This window comes from Peromyscus leucopus, chromosome 6 (genome assembly GCF_004664715.2).
Source record: "Peromyscus leucopus breed LL Stock chromosome 6, UCI_PerLeu_2.1, whole genome shotgun sequence".
NCBI classification, from domain to species: domain Eukaryota; kingdom Metazoa; phylum Chordata; class Mammalia; order Rodentia; family Cricetidae; genus Peromyscus; species Peromyscus leucopus.
The window spans coordinates 74,789,935-74,814,507 of record NC_051068.1 but is presented as its reverse complement, the minus strand read 5'-3'; the positions used below and the strand labels follow the sequence as shown (position 1 = coordinate 74,814,507).

At 37.0% G+C, this 24,573-nt stretch overlaps 1 protein-coding gene across 1 annotated transcript in view; it reads left to right on the top strand.

The window, feature by feature from the left end:
• The window catches only part of Man1a2 (mannosidase alpha class 1A member 2), a 128,311-nt gene that overhangs the window by 56,503 nt on the left and 47,235 nt on the right, over positions 1–24,573 (top strand). Inside the window, exons 6-7 of the mRNA XM_028877291.2 lie at positions 5,608–5,702; positions 24,214–24,337. Of these exons, the coding sequence (XP_028733124.1) occupies positions 5,608–5,702; positions 24,214–24,337 (219 nt within the window). The remainder of the gene's footprint in view (positions 1–5,607; positions 5,703–24,213; positions 24,338–24,573) is intronic.

The window sequence follows — 24,573 nt, the reverse complement described above, 5'->3', positions numbered from 1 at the left end:
CCACTAATTTTGCTGACTGTCCTAGTTTGCCTTTGTTGCTGTGGTAACACCATGACCAAAAGCACCTTACTGCGTATAGTCCACCAAGAGGGGTCATAAATGCATCTGTACTCAGTTATGTGTGCTTGAAAGTTCCAGTGGTAACACCAGTCTGTACTTGATTATGTTCCTGCTTATTTACAGATTTGATGAATGAGAAGACAGAGTTTATAGCTTTTTGTAGCAGGTAGAGATTTAGGGGTAAAATGTGTCAGAGGAGAGTGCTCTAGAGGGAAAGTCCCAAGTGCTGTGCACTACTCTACTTGTTTGGCTAACTCCTAAAAGTAAGCATGCATAGAACAAACATCAAACTTCCTAGATGTTACTCTTGGTCCCTAACGTGCCTATTCCAGCTGCTGTCTGCTATAAGGAAAGATAGTTGGGTTTTGAGTTTAGTTGTATGTTTCAGAAAACATAAAGCGAGTATTCCTCAGAGGATATAACAGTGTTGAAAGTCTCAGAATACAGTTCACAGTGACCAGGTTTCAGTTCAAAATTACTAATGTCTGAGAAAACAAGGGGAAATGTTATCTACCCCCCCCCCAAATAAAGGTTTTATAGTATTTTTTACAGCTAGGCTCAGTGACATCAAGGAAATTATTCTTGAAACTGGATAGATGAAAATCTTAGTAAAAATTAGGTCTGAAAAAGAATAACAATGAAAAGTCTAGAAATGAGGACTATGGTATCCAAAATTTAAAAAAAATTATTGTTTACAGCTGTCATTGGAAATGATGTCACTGATTTTGAAGATAGAGCAATATAAATTATTTAGCATGAAGAAAGATAATAAAACTGGAAAGGAAAAAAGACAAGTGCTAATGTTAAAAAGTCGTATATGTGTACTTTGGATGGTGATAGTTGAAGAACAGCAGCCATATTGTTCTGTTTTGGTGGCATACCTGAAATTGAAGACGTGTTTTCTTACCATGTGTCTTAGTTAGGGTTTCTATTGCTGTGATAAAACACTATGACCAAAAGCAACTTGGGGAGAAAAGGATTTATTTCAGCTTATAGCTGTCTGTCATGAAGGGAAGTCAGGGCAGGGACCTTGAGGCAGAAACTGAAGCAGAGGCCCTGGAGAAAGGCTGCTTGCTTGCTGGTTTGCCCCCATGTCCTGCTCGGCTACCTTTCTTATACACCCCAGGACCACTCACAGTAGACGCACCCTCTTACATTAGTCTTTCATCAAGAAACCCACAGGGATCTTGCTTCTGGGCTAATCCAACGGAGACAGCTTCTCAGGGTTCCCGCTTTCCACATGACCCTGACCTGTATCAGGTTGACAGAAAACCTAACAAGGGCGTCATGAGTGAGTCCACTTAGTCATGTAGCTGGACATCAGAGATAAAAGAAAAGTTTGAAAGCACTGAGGGAAAATGATACCATAGAAAACTGGAATTTAAATAATTGAAACCATAGGGATTATTTTACATCTAATACCTTTAAAGTGATATATTTATTTAAAACAAAACAACCCAGAATAGTCTACTGTAATGTATATCAGCTATGAAATAAGACAGAGCGACTGAGAAAATCACCTACATAATTGGAAGCATTTACATTTTATAGGAACTTATGCAATTAATGATAGTCTGAATCATTAAAGATTTTACACTAGAAAAATTAAAAATAATGGAGAGTTGTATGCCTCTATTACCAATACATAATTATATTTCTAGAAAAAAAATCATTTAAGTAAGGGAAAAAAAAAAGGCAGTCAGGAAGGCCTAGAGGAAGGCCTCAAAAGTCTGGAGGTGATAAACAGAAAAGAAAAAGAATAGGTGTATAGCTCAGCTGTAGTGTAAGTGTTGGGCATGTTTGATGCCTTGGGTTGGATACTCATCATAGGGATGAAAGCAAGAGCTTACTGTTCACTGTCTGTAGACGTAAATTGTACACGGTGGTGAATATAACTGGATGGAAGAAGGTACAGTGTGTAAACAGTAAACTAAAATGGACGCTTCATTAAGAAAGTTGACGTCACAATAAAAATTCCCACGAGGTGAAGGATGCTCCATGACAAAGGAATACTACATTAGGAAGATATAACAATCACAACATTAACTTACTCTATCTATTTTGGGTACCCCATAACAAAGCTTCAAATACATGAAACAAACGTGGATAGAATTAATTTTTCTTTTGAGTTCTTGAAGTAAAAAGGCAATTCAACAAGGACTGTTAGATCCTTCAACGGTTTTTGCAAATTGATAGGACAGAGAGACAAAAAGTTAGTAATGATGTCCGAGTCCTTCCTTAGTGACAGTAACAGCTGGGTTAAATGAATTGATGTTTATAGAACACTCAACAACTACAGAATACATAGTCTATTCTAGTACACAGGATATTTATATCCTGGACAACAAAACAAGGCTCAGTCAAACTATAGAAAAAGTTAAAATAGCTGTGGATATGTGGTGGCTCACTATAATCCCAGTACTTCAGGAGGCCGGACTGCGTAGTGAGTTCCAGTCCAGCCTTGGTTGAGGCTTTGGAAAAAATGCCTTGAAGTAATAAACACATCAAATAAACAATTGCAAGGGAAATTGAAAATGTTATTAAGTTGGTTCTTGGAAAGTATTAGCAAAATTGAATAAAGCTTTTAAGCTAAATATGTCAAGAAGGAAGTAATAGAAGATAGCTTACCAAAATCTGGAATGAATGCTATATCCATGGTTAGGCTATCGTCACAGACACCGTAGACATTGTTGGGAACACAAAGGTCCTTGGGCTCTCAGAAAGCACTGGGGAAACCAGGAATGTTAAACATTCGGGATTGTCTGTTCAATTAAGAGAAGTATAACCTGTTTTTCCACCAAGAAGGCTGGGAATGGGAGTGGTCAATAGCCTGGTGATCTGTGCTATCTGTATGGCCAGGCCACAAGCAGGACCAAAAGTGACTAATGGTCTAAGTGACCTTTCCATTATCTGTATAACCAGGAGCTCTCCTAAGCTCCCACAACCAGGACCAGAGGTGGCTAGTAGCCGAATGAACAGATCCTCCCCAGGCCCTTAAGGTGATACATGTAGCCTATCTCTAGAACCTATGTTCTTGGAAGAAGTTGCATATACTTTGAGAAGTATACCTCCTTGTGCACAGGGGATTGAATTACACCAGAAAACTTTTTTTCCAAATTGTACTGTACTTAAATATGCTTAAAATAAACTGCCTGAGGTCAGACTCTGGAAATGTGAACCAACACCAGCTAACTAAGGCATGTAGAACTGGAATTCCTTCTTATCTCATGTGGGCCATTCATTACTCTGCCACCCTGGTGTTTACAGAGACCCCCACAAGACATTAAAAACATAATAGTGAAATGTGCCAAACAGTGTTTTGTAAACAAAGCTTTTAGGTAAAATGGACAAGTTCTCTAAAAAAGAACTATCAAAATTGACTCATGAAAAAGCAAAAAAGCATAACCTCATATATAGCATTTGAAGTAAGAATGAAAACTTTCACAAAATTAATTTCAAGGTAAATGGTTTTATTGACTATCAGATATGGAAGGCAAGAAAATTCAGTCTAATACAGTTCTTTTTAAATGAATAGTTCAGAAGTCATTTATTTACTAACTTTCTATTTTTCTACCTTAGGCTGTAAATGGTGGGAAGTGGTGCTAGCCCCTCAGGCCCTAACAGAAGTGTTTGTCTGGGTGGAGGGACTGGCCTGGTGCTTACCCAGTACATTTTTCTCTTGGGCTTGCTGCTTCTCCTCCTCCTTCGTGTTTAATTGTGTTAATTAAGTGCAAAACAGTGGCTTTCATTGTGTCATTTTTAAACATCTATAATATACTTTGACCATACTAATGCTTACCTCATACTTTTTTTGCTTCATTCCCAGTAGTTTCCTACCCAGCTTCCCAATAGCAGTCCCCTTCCTTTTCTCAGATAGTCCTCCTGTCATGGTTTTGTTTGGAAGCTGGATTCCACATGTGAATGAAAGCAGGCTGGATTAGTTTGCTAACATGAAGATGATTCAGCTCCATTTCCCTGCAATGGCATAATTTTGTTTCTTTTCCACATGCATATGAAAAACTTCATTATGTATATATACCACATTCCTTTGGTTCATTGATGGGCACCTTGGTGGATTACATAACTTGGCCACTGTCCTTCAGAAGTCAGGGAATAGAGTCTTGTGTGGGTGTTAGTGATTCACTGAACCTCTGTAAACTCAGGTGCTCTGTCCTCTACAGGGAACGCCTTCCTACTCTTCTGAGGCCACAGTGACACTGATTTCAAAACAACAAAACAAAAAGAACAGTACAGATTTGTAAACTCTGTGAGCAAATAAGTAAAAATACTTAACAAAAATTAGTAAAGTTCAGCCAGTAAGAATATGGAAAACAAAGTCTTATGTATAAGTTTATACTCCAGAAAACAAAGATGATTTGACACCAAAACAGTATTAATATAACTTGCCATGTTAATTAACGAAGTAGAGAAGAAAAATAGTGAACTATTTGCAAAAATTCAGCAAAACAGACGTTATTTTGATGGCAAAATATTATTAGAAATAAAGTGAAATCATATTTATGTTTCACATTGTACTAGCACTGCAGTTTTAATACAAAGATAAAGACTATATTATATTGTATACTTTTCTTTTTTTAGATGCCTTCAAGTTTTTGAGATAACCAGTTATGCTGTCTTCAATTTTTACTTTTTAAAATTTGCTTTTTAATATTATGTAACCAGAAACACAAACGTACCCCCCCCCCCCAAAAAAAAAAAAAAAAAAAACCCTGAATCAAGTAGAAATGTATTTACAGCAACTCGGGGCATCTGTCCAAACTCTGTTGTTGTCGTTGTTAGATATTTGAAGTAAGCTTGCATGTTGATGAAGATTCTGTAGCCTTGTTGTCTTCTCTTAGATTTTGTTCTTTTTCTATTTTTTTTGTATGTGTGCACATGTGTGCATGCACATGTGTGAGTGCATGTGGAAACCTGAACTTTCTTGTGTGTTCATGTGTGTGGGGGTTAGGGAGTGCACATGTGAACAAGCACATGTGGAGGCCTGGAGTTGGTGGTGGGAGCTGTCCTGGATTGCTCTCCCACTTTAAAGAAGCAGGGCTTCTCAGTCAAACCCAGAGCTCCTATGGCTAGTCTTGTTAGACAGCTTGCTCTGTGGATTCCCTGTCTTCAGTTCAGTTTCTGGATTCAAGGTGGACTGCCATGCCCACCCTGCAGGATTTTTGGAGGTTTGAATACTAGTTTTGATTCTTTCATGTCAAATGCTTTGGCTGGTGTTCCATCTTCCCAACCCTTTCTTGGATTTCTTTTGGCCAGGTAAAAATACAAATGACATGAACACCAAAACTATGTCCTTTCTTTGCAGTGATGATTAGACCGAGGATTTTGCATACTGGGAAACCTTCCTTCGTATATATTTTACAGATATCCATTCTAGTTACTGTATACTCTGCAGTAAGAATGACATGCAGCCCCTTACCACAGGCTTCCATATAACTTGTACATTGTGGTATGCATACTGTCAGAGGTGGCAATAAGCAATATTTACCTCTAATTTGTAATTTATGATTATTCATGTTTTTATGTCAGATATTCAAGACTAAAGCAGTGCAATTGGCTGAGAAACTCCTTCCTGCTTTTAACACACCTACTGGAATTCCCTGGGCAATGGTCAATCTGAAAAGGTAAACTATTTTATTTGATTATTTATGTTCCAAATTAATTAACTGAATTTTGATATTTTTATTCGTGGAGATTTTCAGTTATCTACTTCCACCATGCTTTTCAAGATTTATTTTTCTCTGTATGTATAGTTGAAAATCAAAACCTTTTTTTTATTTTTAAACTATCTCTTTTACTTTGAGATAGGTCCCCTGCCTTAACTTTATTCCAATTGCTAATACTTGTCTCCACTTCTGCTTAGTACTGTATTCAAAGTATTTTCCCTTCCCTTTTCTTCTTACATACTACATACTATTCTTCTAAGACAAGATAGAAAGTAGCATGCCTAGAAATCAAGACTGTCTGTTGTTGACTGCCATACTAAGGATAATGATGTAAGCTCCTCATATTGTTGAGGCTCAAGGCTGAGCATGAATCCTTAAAATAATCATTTTTTGTCATCTATTTCATTTGAAAACACTGATTTTTTTTTTAATTTAGAGACGGATGAAATAGTTTCTTTGTATTACTTTATGAAGTCATACAAAAAGTTTGAATAATGTCAGTATTTTAATTTGCATGTAAATCATTCATGCTGACTGATATTTTTGCTGTTCAGGTTTGCTCCAGGTAGTATTTATTTTTCATCATAATGTTTACATTTCTAAATCACATGAAAATGTGACTGTTGGTTTCCTTGCACCCGGGGACCTTACAACAAGTTGGGTGCATTTCTTTTTCTGTTGGTGTGAACCTGTGACACTCTAGATCGTAAACCCTTGTAACTATAGTTTGCAACTCTTTTCTCCTTTTCCACGGACAGCCGCCTCCCTGTGCTGGCTGTTTTCTTTGCTGTGCATTAGCATTAATGTTACTCCTGATAGTCTTCCTGTTTTCATCCTTCTCGCCCCCTGCCTTTGAATTGATAGAGTACAATTTGGAACTTAAGTTCATTTTTACTGTTTTTATTGACCTCATTACCTTTATAAAACAGCTGTTGTAGGCATTCCACTTACATCTGTCCTTTCAGTGTGCTTACACTTGGTATTGTACAGCTTGGTGTAGACGATGGAGGCATTGTAGCCACATCTGTCCGCTTCTCCCCTTCCCATCATTTACCTATATTTTAAGATGAATTACATCTAATGCACTTTAATCTCAAAATATATAGTTGAAATATTTACTTTAAACTGCCATATGTATTTCAGTGACATTAAGAGACACAGTAGTGGTCTGTCTCCAAATATTTATATTATATCCAGAACTTTAATTTAAAGTTTTCTTTTTTATATTTAAAAAATATTTGTGCGTGTGTGTTGTATGCATGTATGCATAAGTATTATGGAATACACATGGAAGTCAGAGGACAGCTTATGGGAATTTATTTTCTCCTTTTACTATGTAGGTTCTAGCAATCAAACTCAGGTGGTCAGGCTTGGGGAAAGGAACCTTTGCCCACTGAGCCATCTATCAAGACTTCATTTCTTTTAATTGTAAACTTTCAAAAGATTTGTTTTTATTTTTAATTCTGTGCAGTGAAATATATATGTGAGTGTAATGTCCGTGGAAGCCAGAAGAGCTTCTATGGATCTGGATTTCCTGGAGCTGGGTGGAGTGACAGACAGTTGGTGGACACTTGATGTGGGTGCCAGGACCCCACAAAGGCTCTTAACTGTTAAACCATCCTTCTAGCTCCTGGCCTTCATCTCTCTGTGAAGAGCTAAGGTTTAATCTGTTGTTGTTTACATCAGCCCTAAGAGCTTTGTCTTACAGAGCTAGTTTCTTGGGATGGACTTATGCAAGATTTCCTTATCCAGGAAGCTTCTTGTTTTACATTCAGTCTTTTTCTTTCTTTCTTTTTTGATTATCCTATGTGTATGAGTATTTTGTCTGCATGTATGTATGTGCACCGTGTGCATGCTCTGTCTTCTTCTGGAAGTCAGAAGAAGACATTGGGTGTCCCAGGACTGGAGTTAAGGCTGGTTGTGGACTGCTGTGTAGATGCCGGGTGTGGAAACCTGGGTCCTCTGTAAGAGCAACAAATACTCCTAACTTCTGAGCTACCCTCAGGCCCCATCTGATTTTTGAAAACAGGAAAGGTGTACGTTGTCATCATGGCCAGCTGCAGAGCAGAGCATCAGTCTTGTGACTCGGGCTTGCCTCTGAAGTTACGCAGAGAACAGTGTGGGCAGGACTTCAGGCTTTATGTATATAATAGGCTATCTTGGTTAGGCCATAGTCTAGTGAATTACTATCCTAAGCTGAACTCCTCTCTGAGCGTTTGAAGTCTTTTTTGTTTTAAAAATATTTAAGATAGCACATACCATATAGGTTTTATTATGGCATCTTCACATATATGTATCGTATTTTCTGTTCATTCCTCCCACTCAGTGGCCTCACACGTCACCTGCATCTCTATGGACTGACTTAGTTTCCTTCTCCTAGATAGTTCTACTTCCGTTTTCATATTACATCTATTTTATTGCCTCTCTTCTTCTATCCTCCCTTAAGATCTCTTTCTCTTCTCTCATTATCCCCTTTCCAGTTCCAAGATATACATATATGTAGGTACAAATATGTATAAGAGAGAACCTGTCCCTCTTTTTTGCTTATTTAATGATTTCCAGTTTCTTCCATTCCCCAATGATATTATTTTGTTTCATATTTTTATGGCTAAATGAAATTTCATTGTGTACTGCATTTTCTTTACCCATTCATCTGCTTTTGAACATCTAGGCTGGTTCCATTGCTTGGGCTTTGTGAATAACGCCTCAACACACATGTATGTACAAGTATCTCTGTATATATTGACTTAGAGTCCTTCAAGTATACACCCAAAAGTGGTATAGCTGGGTCATACGGTAGTTCTACTTTTCACTTTAAAGAATGTGTGTATGTGTTTGGGATGGGGTGCAAGTGTATATACATGTGTGCACATAGTGTGCAGACCAGGTTAACCTGAAGTGTCATTCTTTATTGAGACAGGATCTCTCACTGGCCTGGGGCTCGCTGACTCTGCTGGAGTGGCTGACCAGTAACCTCAGGGATCCAGCTGTCCCTGTTTACCCAGCACTGGGATTACAAACATTGCCACTGTGCCTAGTTTTTGTTATTGTTGTTTTGTTTTTTCACATGGGTTCCAGGCATCAAACTCAGATCCTCGTGCTTGCATGGCGTGTACTTTAGTCTCCCTAGCTCTAGTTCAAGCTTTTTGAGAAACCTCTGTACTGATTGCCATAGTGTCTGCACAACTTACATTCCTGATAGTGTACAAAGGTTCCCCATCTACTCACCACCGTTGGTTATCTCTCTGTGTCTGTCTCTCTCCCTCTCTCTCTCTCCACCCCTTATGATATATACTCTAACTGGGATACGATGTAATCTCAGAGTAGTTTTAATTGACATTTTCTCGAATTGCTAAGGATTCCAAATACTTTTTTTTTTTTACTTATTTATTGAACATTTGTGATTCTTTTGAGAGCTTTTGAAAATTAACTTCATTATTAGCACATTTATTAATTGGATGATTTTTTTCCTTTGGTATGTAATTTTTGTAGTTCTTTGTATATTCTAGCTATTAAAATTCCCTTTCTGATGTGCAATTGGAGAATTTTTGCATTCTGTAGATTGTTTGTTCATTCTGGTGATTGTTTCTTTTGCCTTTTAATTCCATGTAATCTCATTTGTAAATTCTTGGAATTATCTTCTATGCTATTGGAGTCATTGTTCATATCTCAAGGTGTTATAACTGTTTGCCTCTAGTGGTCTTATACTTTCATGTTTATGTTAAGGTCTTTAATCCATTTTGAATTGATTTTTGTACAGAGTGAGAGATAGGGATCTAATGTTATCCTTCTGCGTGCTAGGAGAGGTTTTCTTGGCACCATTTGTTACAGAGGTTATCCTTCCCTGAGTTTATACTTTGGACACCTTTGTCAAAATTAGGTGGCTGTACTCTGTGCGCTTGTTTCTGGGTCCTTTGTCCCTTTGGTTTACATGAGTGTTTTTGTACCAGTACCATAATGTTTTGTTACTAAGGCTTTGTAATAGAACTCGAGGCCAGATTTTGCTCTCTCCAGCATTGTTCTTTCTGTCCAAGAATGCTTCAGCTACTCAGGGTCATTAGTGTTTTCATAGAAACCTTACGATTTTTATTTCTAGTTCTGTGTAGAATATAATTGGGATTTTAAGGGGGAATGTATTGAACGTGTAGATAGCATTAGGGAATATATGTGTTTCACAATATCAATTCTGCCAGTCTATGCGCAAGTGGGGTCTTTTCACTTTCTGGTGTCTTTGGTTTTTCATGAGTATCTTAAAGTTTAGATTATAAACGTCTGTCTCCTTCTTGTTTGTGTTTATTCCTGGATGATTTCTAAAGGTATTATAGATGAGAATTTTCCAATTTTTAAAGCAAATTTATTATTGTTATATAGAAAAACTACTAAATTTTGTATGTTTATTTTGTATCCTGCTACTTTGCTGAAAACATTTGTCTATCAGTTATAACTGTTGGTAAAGTCTTCTAAGTCTTTTAAATTTAGGACCATGTTGTATGTAAACAGGAATAATCAGACTTTTTCCTTTCCTGGTTGTGTCCCTCTGGTTTCTTTTTCCTGATAACATTGCGTAAGACCTTGAATAGTATATTGAAGTTGGCACCTGTATCTTGCCAGATAGCAGAGAAAATGCTCTTGGCATTTAGTATGATGTCTGTAGTCTTGTGTATGGCCCTTATTATGTTGAGATAGGCTCCTTCTATTCTTAGTGTCTTGATCACTTTTGTCTTTGCAGAGGTTTTGAACTTTGTCGAAGGCCTTTCTGCATTGATTGGGGTTTTCGTATGGTTTCTGTCCTTAAGTTTATTTATTTGCTGTTACACTTGTTGATTTGCATATGTTGAACCAACTTTGTATCCTTGTAATGACAAGAACTTGGTCATGGTCTTCCTAATATAGTCCTAAATTTGTTAGCAAGAAATTTATTTAGGATATTTATGCCTATATTCACCAGGGAAAGAAATCTATAGTTTTCTTTTTTGTCATTGTCTTTATCCAGTTTTGTTATTAGGGTAATATTGGCTTCATAAAGCAGTGTTCCTTTCCTTACTGTTTTATGGAACAATTTGAGGAGTATTGATGTTAGTGATAACTTTTAGACCTCCTGAAAGCCTGTCCACCTATGCAGCAAACCAAATCAGACCAAATTGGAAAGCCCAGGTTTAATGGGTAAAGCTGGGCACTCCTGGGTAATTCCCCGGCTGCACAGAGAGGAGATGGGGACATGAGGCCAAGAAGAACCACGTCTGTTTTCTGGGATGCCACTTATATACCCTGTGGGAGTGGTTTTGTGCCTCTCTGGGGAGGAGCTGTATTTGGCTTTGAAGGGGCGGGTTTAGGGAAAGAGATGAGGAGGGGAGTTGAGGTGGATCTTCCACCAGACTCCTTCCAACCATTCCACACTCTTTGGGTATAAGGATGCCAGGGTGCCAGGGGTTGAGGTGGAGCTCCCACCCAAACAGTTAGCTGTTCTTTAAAAGTTTGCTGAAATTGGACATTGGATCCATCTAGTCCTAGGTGTTTCTTTATTGGGAAACTTTTTATTGCTCCTTCAATCTGGGGTTATTTTGGGCCTGCATGGGCTTTTTATATCTTCTTAATGTAATTTTGGTAGGTTATATGTGTCTAAGAATTTATCTGTGCTCTACAGATATTTCACTCATCTTATAGATTTTCAAAGTATTCCTTTTATTTCTTTTATTTGGACTTCACTAGAGTCTATAGTAACTCTTTTTTAATCTCTAATTTAAGTAATTTGAGTCTTCTCTCCTTTTGGATTAATTTGTCTAGTTGCCAGTCTAGCTTGTTTTAAAAGAACCAACTCTTTGCCTGATTTTATGTATTTATTTCATTAATTTCTGTCTTTGTCTTCATTATTTCTTGCCATCTGTTTTTGGGTTTCTCTCTCTCTCTCTCTCTCTCTCTCTCTCTCTCTCTCTCTCTCTCTCTCTCTCTCTCTCTGTGTGTGTGTCTCTCTGTGTCTCTCCCTCTCCCTCCCTCTCTCTCTCTTTCAAACCTTGAGTTGTATCATTAGATTATTTGAGCTTTTTCTGATTTATTTCTGTGTTTGTTTTTTAATGTAAGTACTCATGTATCTAAATTCCCCTGTCAGAACTACCTTCACTGTATCCCAAACCTTTTGATAAATTGTGCATCCACTTTCATTTGCTTCTAGAATTTTTAAAGTCTCCTCCCTTCCTTCTTCAGTGACTTATTAGTCATTCAAGAGTATACTGTTTAGTCTCCATATATTTGTATAGTTTCTGTATTTTTCCTAGCTGTTGATTTCTAGTCTTATTGAACTGTAGTCTAATAAGATACAAAAGATTATTGTTTTATATATATATATATATGTATATATATATATATATATATATATATATAGTCTGCATGTCATTATTGGTGAGTTGAGGCCATTACCTTTAAGATTATTGAGAGGGGTTTATGAGTTTCTGTAATTTTGTTGTTTTTCTGTTTGGTTAGAGTAATTATTGTTATTATTACTTATTATTATTATTTTACTTTCTTGTCTGTTAGTATCAGGGGTTTGCTTGTTCACTATATTGGACATGATGGATTCCTTCCTAACTTTCCTTTGTTTGGCTACTCTTTTTCTTCTTCTTAAATTTATTCTTTCTGGTGCTGTCAGGAGGGAAGCTGACTTTCTTCTTCCTCTATGCATAGTATTCCTTTGAATATTTTCTGCTGTGCTGGCCTAGTGGTCATGGCCTACCTTAGTGTATGCTTCTTTTGAAATGCTCCTATTTCCCTACCAATTTTAGATGACTTCCCGGATATAGTTTGGTGAGACGATTTTACCTTTAGTGTTCTAAATATATTCCATGTTTTCTGGCTTTTAGGGTTGCTGATAAAAGAGATGATGTTATTCTGATGTACTTACGGTTTATATACTTTTCCTTTAAGGTTTTAATATTGTTTCTTTGTTTCTAGTTTCAACGTCTTGAGTATAATATGTCATGGACAAGTTCTCTGGCCTTTCTTTTAGGGCTCTAAATCCCTCTTATCTTTAGATGTCTTTTTTACCCCTTCTAGTTTGGGGAAATATTCTGCTATGTGGTTTTATGCATGGAGTGAGGGAGTGACATTTCACCTTGTGGGCTATTGACATACCTGTGGTTTATATGCTGTTATGGTGTTGGTACTGGACATGTGTCGTATGTCCACCAGACTAATCTTCATCACCTTGGTCATTTTCCCTCTTTGCACAACCCCGCCCTCTCCTGGTCACACTTAGCAAGCATTGCAGTCTGTGGACTGTTCGATTCTTTCAACATTGCGTTTCTCCAGAGGGGTACAATCTGGGATGGCTAATGCTTTAGCTAGGATATCCCCAAAGTGCACTAAGAGTGTGGAAAACCACAGTACTGAGTAAGTAGAGGCAGAGGAGCTCTCATTGTACCATTGTACTTTGCAGATTTCCTGAGTATTAATGACCTCACTGGAAGGGACGCCACAGCGGCTCTCTCGTATAACCTGCCTTAGTTTCGCAACAGTGGGCAATAGGTACATGACTCTAGAGGTGGATTTACCCGACCTCAGGTTGAATGCTGTTTGAGTACGGGTATTTTCAGTTACTGAGATCTGCTTCTAGCCACCATGTGTAGGCCTGCCTTTGCTTATATATGTACTTCTCTGTCTGAGTTGAGCTTCCTGCCACCTGCACCTTTTGATTTCTCATTGTCTAGCAGTCTTGCTCTGTGCAACTGCCTCCCTAATCCTTTCCTTCTTTATTCAGGCCAAATTGAGAAATTTCTGACCTTGGCTGCTCTCTGATAGGAGCCCTGCAGGGTAGCTTGGTTTTTAAACACTAATATTTCTGAAGATGGTGGCCTGCACTGCCCTTTGGTCATATGGAACAACAAAATGGAATTCCCCTTCACCGATGACCCATCCCTTGGAAGATTTCCATATGTCTCACCCAAACCTGTAACTGGCTTTGGTCTTGAGAGGGCTGTGGCTTGTCTTTAAGGCGAGACTGGCTGTCTCGGATTGGGCTTACCTTTTGGAAGTGCTTCCAAGCAGCAAGACTGAAGCTGTTCACTTCTCACCTGCACATTGTCCACCTCTTTCAGCGACCTTTCACGTACTTTGTTGATTTCTGAAGCTCTCCCTTCCTTCAACTTGTTCTCCTTTGGAACAGAATCTGCCTTCCCTTCTCCTTGTTCACACTCATTCACACACTCACATGGAGGAGGCAGCTTTGGAAATCTTTAAATGCATGGTCAGAGGTATCTTCAGTTTATGTAAATTCTAGGTTCTGTTTGTTTCCATTAAAGAGGTTGTTTCTCGCTTGTTTGTTCTCCTTTTTTTTTTTTTGGTCTATATGCCATGTTTTGTTGATATTCATGGGAGACCTGCCATTTCCTAAACAGAAACAGAGGAGGAGTGGATTAGGGTTGGGGTGAGAACAGAGGGGGGTGGAGGGAGAGACTAGGAAGTGAGAAGGGAGGGAAAACTGAGGCCAGGATGTAAAATAAATAAATAAAACATTATTTTAAAAAGAAGAAATAATGTCATAACCTCACATTTGATGAGCAGTTATTAAGTTCACAGATCCTGGTATTTCATGAAACTTGGCAAGAGACATAATTTGTTAGGAAAATCAGTTTTTAAAAAGTACCTTATCTCCTCTCCTCCATTCTCTTCCTTTATCCACCCTGCTCCATGAAATTAAGACAGTTATAGGCAATGAGAAAGCTTATGGAATTTGTTATCAGCAGTCTATTACTAGAACTAGAAAGAAAAATTCTAGTGATGCCAATAGAAAAGACAGATCTATACTAAGAAAATGAAGAACAGTGAGAATATATTTAAGTCAATATAAAAGGCTTATTTTTCTGCTTTTTAAATTATTTTTAAAGTTTTCTCTGAGTTTTATTTTTCTTAAGAAATTGACTATTCAAAGCAAAAATAACTTGCATTGTAGAGTCTATAACACAGAGAAGGAAAGACATGGTCTCAACAGCACAAACTGTGCTTCTACATATGTAGTGATGTGACATCCAGTAAACCAGTCATAAGTTGAAATAGTCTAAGTTCAAAGTGTACTTGATGTAACTACTCATCAGCATAGCTGAACAGCCTAGTGCAGTGTGTATTGTTTACCTTTGTGGCTGTGTAGCTGATTGAGAACTGTAGCTTGCTGCTACTCCCAGCATCTCTTCAAGATACGCGATCACATATCCTTAGTGCAGGCAAAAGTCAGAACTCAGAATTGGAAGTGTGGTTTCTACTGAATTCATACTGCTTTTATACTGTCCAAGAGTCAAAAGCCTCATGAGTTGAACTCTCAGTAATCATACATAGACTGTCTATATACTATGGCAGTGTTCTCACATTACATCTGAAGTGCTGTATGGTAATATGTACTATATAAGTTAATAGTGTATGTTATAAGCCCTAGGGCATCATATTTGGATAGAGTAAGTCAACAGAGAAACTACTGGAGTATTAAAAAATACTGTATATCAAAGATAAAAAAATTAACTTGGTAATAAAAAAGGGGGGGAAAACACCAAAGAGTAGACTTATGTTGGTGGGAGTTGATGTAGTGTAGTCACTTGGGAAGTTTGGTTGTTCTTATAAAGTTAAAATGGAATTATTATATGCCTCAGAAAATATTCTTTGTTTTATATTTATATGTCTGAGAGAAAGTAACTGTCCATCCCAAGTTTGTTCATAATAATTTTATTAATAATATTGTAAAACTGTGATGTACCCAAGTGTTGATTAGCAGGTGCTTAGCCAAATAGTTGTTATGTTCATTCAGTGAAACACTGTTTAGCAATAAAAAAGAATTAAACCACTAAGTCACAGCAATAAGTTTCAAAGGCATATTGAGTGAAAGAGCCAGAGAATATCCACAACATTGATGGTCATCCAGAGTTCCAGAATACAAATAAACAATCTCTAATGAGATAATTGGTGAAGGGTGTGGAATGACAGCAAGAGGGAACAGATACATGCTTTACAGGAACTGACTTGATATACTGATGGTTTTTGTTGTAAAATGAATGCTTGCATTCTTGTATGTAAATTATACACTGGAGTTGGTTGTTTGGGTTTGGGATCATTTAGTTTTGAAGTCCCCTTTATAGTGTAGGTACTAATCTTGGTGAGATGCAGAGGAAGCAAAGATCTCTCCTATCTTGTAATCTGCCTCTTCATTTGAGGTCTCCTGTGTGGTGCAGCAGCTTTTTCCTTTCCTACAACCTCACTTGTCAGTTCATGGAGTTCTTTTTTTTTTTTTTTTTGGTTTTTCGAGACAGGGTTTCTCTGTGTAGCTTTCCACGTTTCCTGAAGCTCACTTGGTAGCCCAGGCTGACCTCGAACTCACAGAGATCCGCCTGGCTCTGTCTCCCGAGTACTGGGATTAAAGGCGTGCGCCACCAACACCCGGCTTCATGGAGTTCTTTTCTGGGCTGCTGCAGTCCTCCTCTTCAGAAAGTCCTTGTCTATACCTATATCTTGAAATGGTTTATTAGGGTTTACAATTTCTGGTCGTACATTAAGGTCTTTCATCCATTTTGAATTTATTTTTGCTCAGGACGAGAATTGAGTATCCATTTTCATTCTTCTAGGTGAGTATGTCCAATTTTCCCAGCACTATATGTTGAAGAGGTTGTCTTTCCTCCAATGTATATTTTTGGCATCTTTGTGAAAAAAAATTATGGCTTCCATTGTATGGGTCTAGTTCTGGGCCTTCTATTCTAGTCCCTTGACCTGAGTCTGTTTTTGTGCCAATAGGGATACTGGTTTTGTTATTACTGTTTTGTAGGGTAATTCAAAATTCAAAATACCCTTAGTATACTTCCTATTGCTCAGGACTGGTTGGCTATCTGTAGTCTTCTGTACTTCCATATGAATTTTAGGATTGTTTTTTCTAGTTCTGTGAAAAAGGTTACTGGAATTTTGATGATGATTGTGTTAAAAAACAAGGTCATTTTTGGTAATATAGCCTTTTTTTTTAGATTTATTTATTAATTACGTGTACAGTGTTCTTCCTAGATATATGCCTATAGGCCAGAAGAGGGCACCATATCTCATTACAGATGGTTGTGAGCCACCATGTGGGTGCTGGGAATTGAACTCAGGACCTCTGAAAGGGCAGCCAGTGCTCTTAACCTCTGAGCCATCTCTCCAGCTCAATATAGCCATTTTTTTGCACTATCAATTTTACTGTCCCATGAACATGGAAGATTTTTCCATATTGAAGCATTTTCAGTTTTTTTTCTTCAGTGTTGTCATATTATCATTGGAGCATTTATTTGCTTTCTGAATTGTAGTGCTCTCCTGATTTTCTTGTCATGTTATATATTAGAAAGCTACTAATTTTTGCATGTTAATTTTTGTATCCTGCTACTTTGCTGAAAGTGTTTGTCAGTTTTAAGATTATTGTAGTGAAGTCATTAGATTTCTTATGTATAGGATCATCTTGTCTCTAAACAGGAATAATTTGACTTCTTTTGTTCCTCTTTGTATCTCTTACTTTTCTCATCATATTTTTCTAATCAAGATGTCAAGGATGTGGTAAATAGGAGGGAAGAAAGTAGACACCCCTGCCTCACTCCTGATTTTACTGGAAATGCTTTCTTTAATTGTTTAATTGTAGCATTGTTTATTAGTTTGTTATATATAGCCTTTATTGGATTCTGTCAAATGCCTTTCTTCATTGGGATGATCATGTTGCCCATATCCTTAAGACTATTAGTAGGTTATATTTTTGCCTCAATTATGCTGTTCTCTTTTAATCACAGCTGATTCCTCTCAGTTCCAGCTAACTAAAACCATAAATGATTAATACAAAATAGTACATGAACAACCCTGATAGACTCTTCTCTCTAAAACTTCAATAGTCAGGCATCCATCATCTGCACTGCTTTTAGCATTATTGTCTAAGTTCTCACAGTGGCTCATTGAACTTTGAACATTCTAGCCCAAAATTCAAAGTCTTCCACAGTTCTCATCAAAATGTGATCAGTTCTATCAGCAATATCCCACAAACCTGGTACCAAGGTCTATCTTAGTCAGAGTTTCTATTGCTATAATAAAATATCATGATCAAACAACTTAGAGAAGAGTTTAGTTTATAGCTTTAATCCACCATGGGGAGAAATCAGGGCAGGAGCTCAAGGCAGGAACTGCTGATGCAGAGGCCATGGAGGGGTGCTGCTTATTGGCTTACTCCTCATGGCTTGCTCAGCCTGCTTCCTTTTATATCTCAAGACTACCTGCCCAGAGATGGAACCACCTACAGTGAGCTGGGTCCTCCCGTATCAGTTATTAATCAAAGAAATACTCCAGAGACTTGCCTATAGGCAAATCTTGTGGAGGCACTTTCTCGGTTATATTCTCTTTCAGATGTCTAGGTTTGTGTCAAGTTGACAAAAACCAACTAGTGCATCTCTTTTGTCAGATTTTAGTGAAACTGTATCTACGTTTTTCTAGTTCTTTTTACTTAGATGTCCTTTTCCATTCTTTCACCTTACAACTGTTTTTGATCTGCGCTACTCAGGTGTGTTTCTTTCAGGAAGCAGAGAGCTGTTATTAAATGCAGTCCACTAGCTTGTGTCTTGTGGGGAATTGATAACAGTAGCACTCGGAGATATTGTTGGAAGGTGTGTGTTGTTCCTGTCCTTTGTAGTTTTTGCAGTGTTTGGTGCTCTACTGTTCTAGTGGAGTTTTTTCTTTCAATGGCCTTACAGATGTGTTTATCTTTTTTTTTAATTAAAAAAAATGTTTTCTTCTGTGCTTTTAAATTAATCTAATAATTTAACAATACTAATACTTATTTTATGTGTAGAAGTGTTTTATCTGTGTGTTCATATGTGTACCACATGTGTACCTGGTGCCCACAGTGCCAGAAGAGGGCATTGGATCACCTGGAACTAGAGTTACAGATGGTTGTGAGCTGACACATGGGTGCTAAGAACCTACCCTGGATCCTGCTCAGCCATTCTCCAACCCCAATTTAAAAATTTTAAATAATGTGTTGTGAAAATAGTTCTTCTTAAAACTATTTCCCAAATAAAGTTATTTCTAAGAAAGTTAAATACTTATCAACATTTGAAATTATTACTATCCTCACTTCATTCTTGTCTTGAGTTTGAAAAATATTGTATATATAGTTGTTTTAGAGCAAATTCTTTTTAAATGTATATTCCTACTATAAAATTTTTGCATATTATAATGTATAGCTATTTAATATATCTGAGTGAAAGTTGGAGTTCCATTAAATGCTCGTTCCTATTGTTCAGGATTCTGAGTTTAAACTTGTACATTGTGCGACAGCTTTCATTTATTTAGTTAATTTCTTGGATTTTGATGGGATAAACATGAACATCAGTTGTTGGCAAGCTTTGTTCTTAAAATTGCAATTCACTAGAAGCTTTGTTCTTTAAATACATAGATTAAAGATTTTGTTTGGACTTTGAGCAAAATACAAATTATAGGTGATCCATTATCAGAACAATTCAAAGTAATTATAGGACCTTAAAATGATTACTGTTTAACTGTCAAAAGTTTGCCAAACATTTTTAATGTCTTATTGCTGATGTTTAGCTTAGCAGAGAGAGAAGTCAATGTTGTTTTTAATTGTTTTGTTTATAAGTATTCACTGCACATTTTTGCTACTCATGTTCTCTGATTATATATGAAAGCATTTTAATGTCTCCCCTTTGATCAGTTGAAAAAGCATAGCATTTATAGGAAAACATTTTGATATTAGTTTGGGGCAGCTCATCTTTTCTTTAAAGTTGGGTTGGTCTTCAGTAGTTTTATTCTTTGAGTTAGAATATATATGTAAGTCAAATTTTATATTTTAGAATGCTATATATGAAATAAAAGATAAAAAAATCTTGTTTAGGATTTAGTATTTTGAAAAGTGTCTGAATATACTCTGAATAATGTTTTCCTTTGTTGCTTTTAGCTGGTAAGTTTTTACATGGTGAACTGTGGACTTGACTAGGTTTTTATGCCCATAGCTGACAACAGAATAATTTATTAGTTAGCTGAAAACCAATTGATCTCTATATATTATGACTTATCCCTAAAATGTATACTGTATTTTTTACATTTTCTTTTGTCCTTCTATCACACTAAAATAAAAATTTTGAAAATTTACTAAGGTCTTACAGCAAGCATCCTTGCATGGCTTGGATGCTATCTAGCTTTCTAATTGCGTTCTGTATCATTGACTTTCTAAACTCTAGCTGCAACCAGCCCCCCCCTCACTTCCCTCTGGGCCACTGCATTTGTTGTTTCCCTTCTTGAGAATTTTCTTCTTGAGGTTTATTCATTGTGAATGCCTCTGTGATCAGGACTCAGCTGGAATTTCATCACTTCAGAAACACTTTGTCTGATCATAATATAGAAAGAGCTTTTCTTCTGATGTGTTTCCTATCCTTAGTGTTCAGTATTCTGTTTCTTAACTTGAGTTTGTTCATTGTTGTAGTTTTCCATTTTTCAGTGGCCTTATTTATTACAAGAACAAATATATTACATGTCATGTTTATGGATATCTGTAGCATAGCAAGTTTTTACTGTCTGTAAAAATGAATGTCTGTCTTACATAGTTACTATGTCCACATTCCTGTTTTGATTCTCACTTCTAGCTATAAAAGAAAAATCTTATAGCGGTGTTTGCCTCTGATAATTTCAATGAAAAAATAGTTTTGTATAATGAAGGAACTGTAAAAGGTAGAACTATGTATGTCTTCATGTAGGTTTTGGTGTGTTCTTAATCCAGATCATTAAAGTATAGCATAGTAAATTGACAACATAGAAGACCAGAGTAATATGCAAGTGTATAAGAGGACCATTAATTACATGGAGTTTTCTACAGCTATTAAAACTCCATGAGAACGCTGTTATTTGTGAACTGATATGTAAAGACTGATGAGGGACAGTACAGGACTACAGTGCCCAGTCAGAGCAGTTAGTGTATTTTGTGTATGCTTTGCTTATAAGAGGTAGAAAATTTAAAAAAAATATGGATTCCTTATGTATTGAGGAAAATTATAAAGGCCACTCCACGTAGTTAAAAGGAAGATTTATTTAGTGGGTGACTTACAAATGAAGGAATAGATAGGTTGAGGTGGTCTGGGGAAGGTATATCGCAATCCAGCGGTGTTCTCTGGAGCTCTGCTCAGTCAACCTCCACCATCCAGGGTCCAGGAACAGAGAGAGCGCTTGCCCATCCAGGTCTCGGGTCTCCAGACGCCTCCCTTGGCCCCTCCTCGTAGGCGTGACAGTTTCCAGAGTCTCAATGAGGGTTGGAACTTCCAGAACCAAGCTGGAATAGCTACCCACTACATCTCCCCCTTTTTGTCTAAATAAGAAGGTTCTAAACTAGTACAAGACTATATACAAAGGAACGGTTATCAAATATTGTCCAGGAATAATGAAGGATAATGACGTAGATAAGATGGAACTACAACCAATGCAAACAATATCAAGCAAGAAACACATACTAAAATCCAGAGAAGTATAGAGCATAGGTAAATGGCATGTTATAAAGATCATTCCAAAAGGTGTCCTATCCTAAAGAACCTGAATCTAATACTTAATATGTTCTATCTAAGATATTATATATACTAAGTTGTAACTATAACTGCTAGTCTTCAATCCCATCAAAGACCTGAGAAGGAACATAATGGTACCTGAGAAATGGAAGATGGATTCAAGCAACTTTTGGGAGTCTTGCAAGAGTAGACAGAGACAGCTGGCAGCCTGGACAGTCACCTAATGTTTCTCAGCATTGTTGGTGCATTCAAATTGGCTACAGGCCTAGAGTATCTGACAGACCATTTTTAGAAGCAGGAATTTTGAGAGACCATCTTACCCTGTCTTGGCAGAGTACAGTGGTCGCTTTCCTTGTGTCCCGCTTGTCCAGAAAGGACAGCATTGCATTTGTACTGTCAGCCATCAAGGCAAGGGCAGTTTTTTGCCCAGTAGGCCATTTTGTGCCAAAAAGACAAACTTCCAAATGGAAATGTCTTAGAAGCCCAACATTCTCTCGAGATCAATTGGTGCAGCCAGGAGCAATTGTGTCTCACGTCAACAGAATTTTAAGTTTTTTAAATGCCATATTCTCTAGGTCTATGAAGTGTTTGAAGATTACCTATCTATGTATACCTAGAAGACTTAACTAACATGGCTACAAATATGATTATCATAGATGACTAATTATTAATCTATTTTTAATTATCCATTACAATTTTAAATGAGTTAAACATAATACCTCAAACAAGAATAGAAATATATATATATATATAGTATAACAAAATTAACTTCAAGTTTGTATCAATAAACTAAAATTTATACCAATGTAAAACATTTTAAACATAAACTAAAATCTATACCAATGTAAAACATTTTAAAGATAAACTAAAATCTATACCAATGTAAAACATTTTAAACAAGTTGTTCTTTAAAAGTAGGTTCATTAATCTACCCTTTTATCTTATCATCTCTATATCCTCCTATATATCTATATCATATCCCCTTTTCTTTTTTAGAAAGAGATCACATTTATAATCAACCTGTTTTAAATTAAAATATTGTTTTTTTTCTGTCCTACACCAGAGGGCTCTTCTGATTTGGGACACAAGAATCTCTTAACCATTTTTTTTTTTTTAAGCAATATGTCTGGTTTTAGAGGGGGAGTGAGCCAATTCCACCTCTAATGCCAGCTTGGTATATTTGGGAATTTGGGCGTAGCATCTCTTACTACTTCCTGCTGGAGGGGGGCGCTGTATCTTATGGGGACGCAAAGAAAATTTTAGGCCTATGGGGTAGTCCTTGAGGCTGTATTGTGTGAACCAGTTGCCTTGAAACCGCTCTGGATGTTGGATCATCTGGGCCATGGTGTCATCGGAGACCTTTCAGGGGGTCTTGGCTGGTGAAACCTGATGTATCTTAATCTGGAACAAATCCACAGCCTCTGGCTTTCTGTGGAAACAAAAGCAGAACCTCTTTTCCAAAGCAACATATCCTTAAATCCAAATTTTGAAGTCAAGGTACCTTTAAAATATACATTTTGGCATAACTCAACAGCTTTTGAAATCAAATGTTTTTCTTCAGTTACGAATATCAAAGACAACATAATCCAGATTCTCCGTGTGGTAGCCATCTTTACGTGGCTTATTTTTTATATTACCTTGAGCCTATTGCTTTAAACTGCACCATTCTAAGACTGAAAAGACGCTGTGGCTGCTGGCTCCACCCACTTCAGCTTCCCAACATGGCAGTGGTACGTTTTCTGCCAGCTCTGGGAGTCATCAAGTCTCAGAAATAGTGGGTCTATGCTTTTATCAAAGCAGCGTGTAGCCCAGAAACCTCTTTTTTTTTTTTTTTTAATACTAGTAAAGACTAAATCTACCACACAGCTTAATGTGCCGCTGGCAGATGCCTCATTCCCACCATACTGCCGGTCAAACGCACACGCCAGAAACCCGCCAGTGTTCAAACCTGCATTTTGTGGTATCTAGCTGCCCGTATGAGACAAGAAGCAGGAACCTGGTTTTGGCTCTGTTTAGAATTGGTTATTAAATATTCTCAGGTTTAAGGTGGAAACTCGAGCCGATGTGGTTGAAAACTAGATAGTTGTAATTTCCTCAGTTATGATAAAAGATAAGTTAGATATAAAACCTTAAATTCACAAATATAAGATAGATAGGACATCTTCTTTAATATTGTAACTGTAATTCTTGCTCGATAATTGTTTTGTTATATGTAATTTTACCATGTTAAAGTTAAAACCTTACTTTTTAAAAAAAAGAAGAAAAGGGGAAATGCTGTGGATATTGTTCTATATAAATAAAACACTGATGGTCAGTGACCAGGCAGGAAGTAGGTGGCCAGGCAGGAAGTAGGTGGGACAAGGAGAGAGGAGAATTGGGGGAAGCAGAAGGCTGAGGAGAGACACTGCAGCCACCGCGAGGAGAAGCAGCATGTAAAGACGCTGGTAAGCCACCAGCCACGTGGCAAGGTATAGATTTATAAAAATGGGTTAATTTAAGATATAAGAATAGTTAGCAAGAAGCCTGCCACGGCCATACAGTTTATAAGTGATATAAGTGTCTGAGTGATTATTTTATACGTGGATTGTGGGACTGCGGGGTTTGGTGGAACCTGGAGAGAAGCCCTCCAGCAACACTTATGTTTTTATAAAATTTCTGAGTGTGTAAGAAGGTAATGAAAAGTGACTATAGAGCTAGGTAATGTAAAGAGAATGAGAATGGATAAAATATATTTGATGCATATTTTTATGTTGTCTTGATTTTTAAGACCTGGTGTATTATTGATTCAAAATTTTTAATAAACAAAAATTAAGATAGAAACTATTATGTTAGATGTAATAATTTCTAAGATCTATTTAAGATGCATGTGTTCATTTAAAAAAAAGTTTTGCTCTTTCCCCAATCTTGTCTCTTTTTATCCCCCTTTTACTCAGTGGAGTAGGTCGGAACTGGGGCTGGGCGTCTGCAGGTAGCAGCATTCTGGCTGAATTTGGCACACTGCATATGGAGTTTGTTCACCTCAGCTACCTGACTGGTGACTTGACTTACTACAAAAAGGTTAGTTATAAAAGATTCTTATAAATTTCCCAAAAGATCTTACTAACATGTTTTTCAGGACTTTGGTTTTTATTGTCCTTTTTCTCTTTCAGTTTTTTTTTAAATTCTTCTCTATTAGAATATATTTAAAGTATTTATTGAGAAGTTATAACCATTATTTATTTAAAAAAATTCTATTCCCATTTCTACTCATGTTTCTGAACTCCCTGACCCACATGCTTAGACAAGAAAACAAA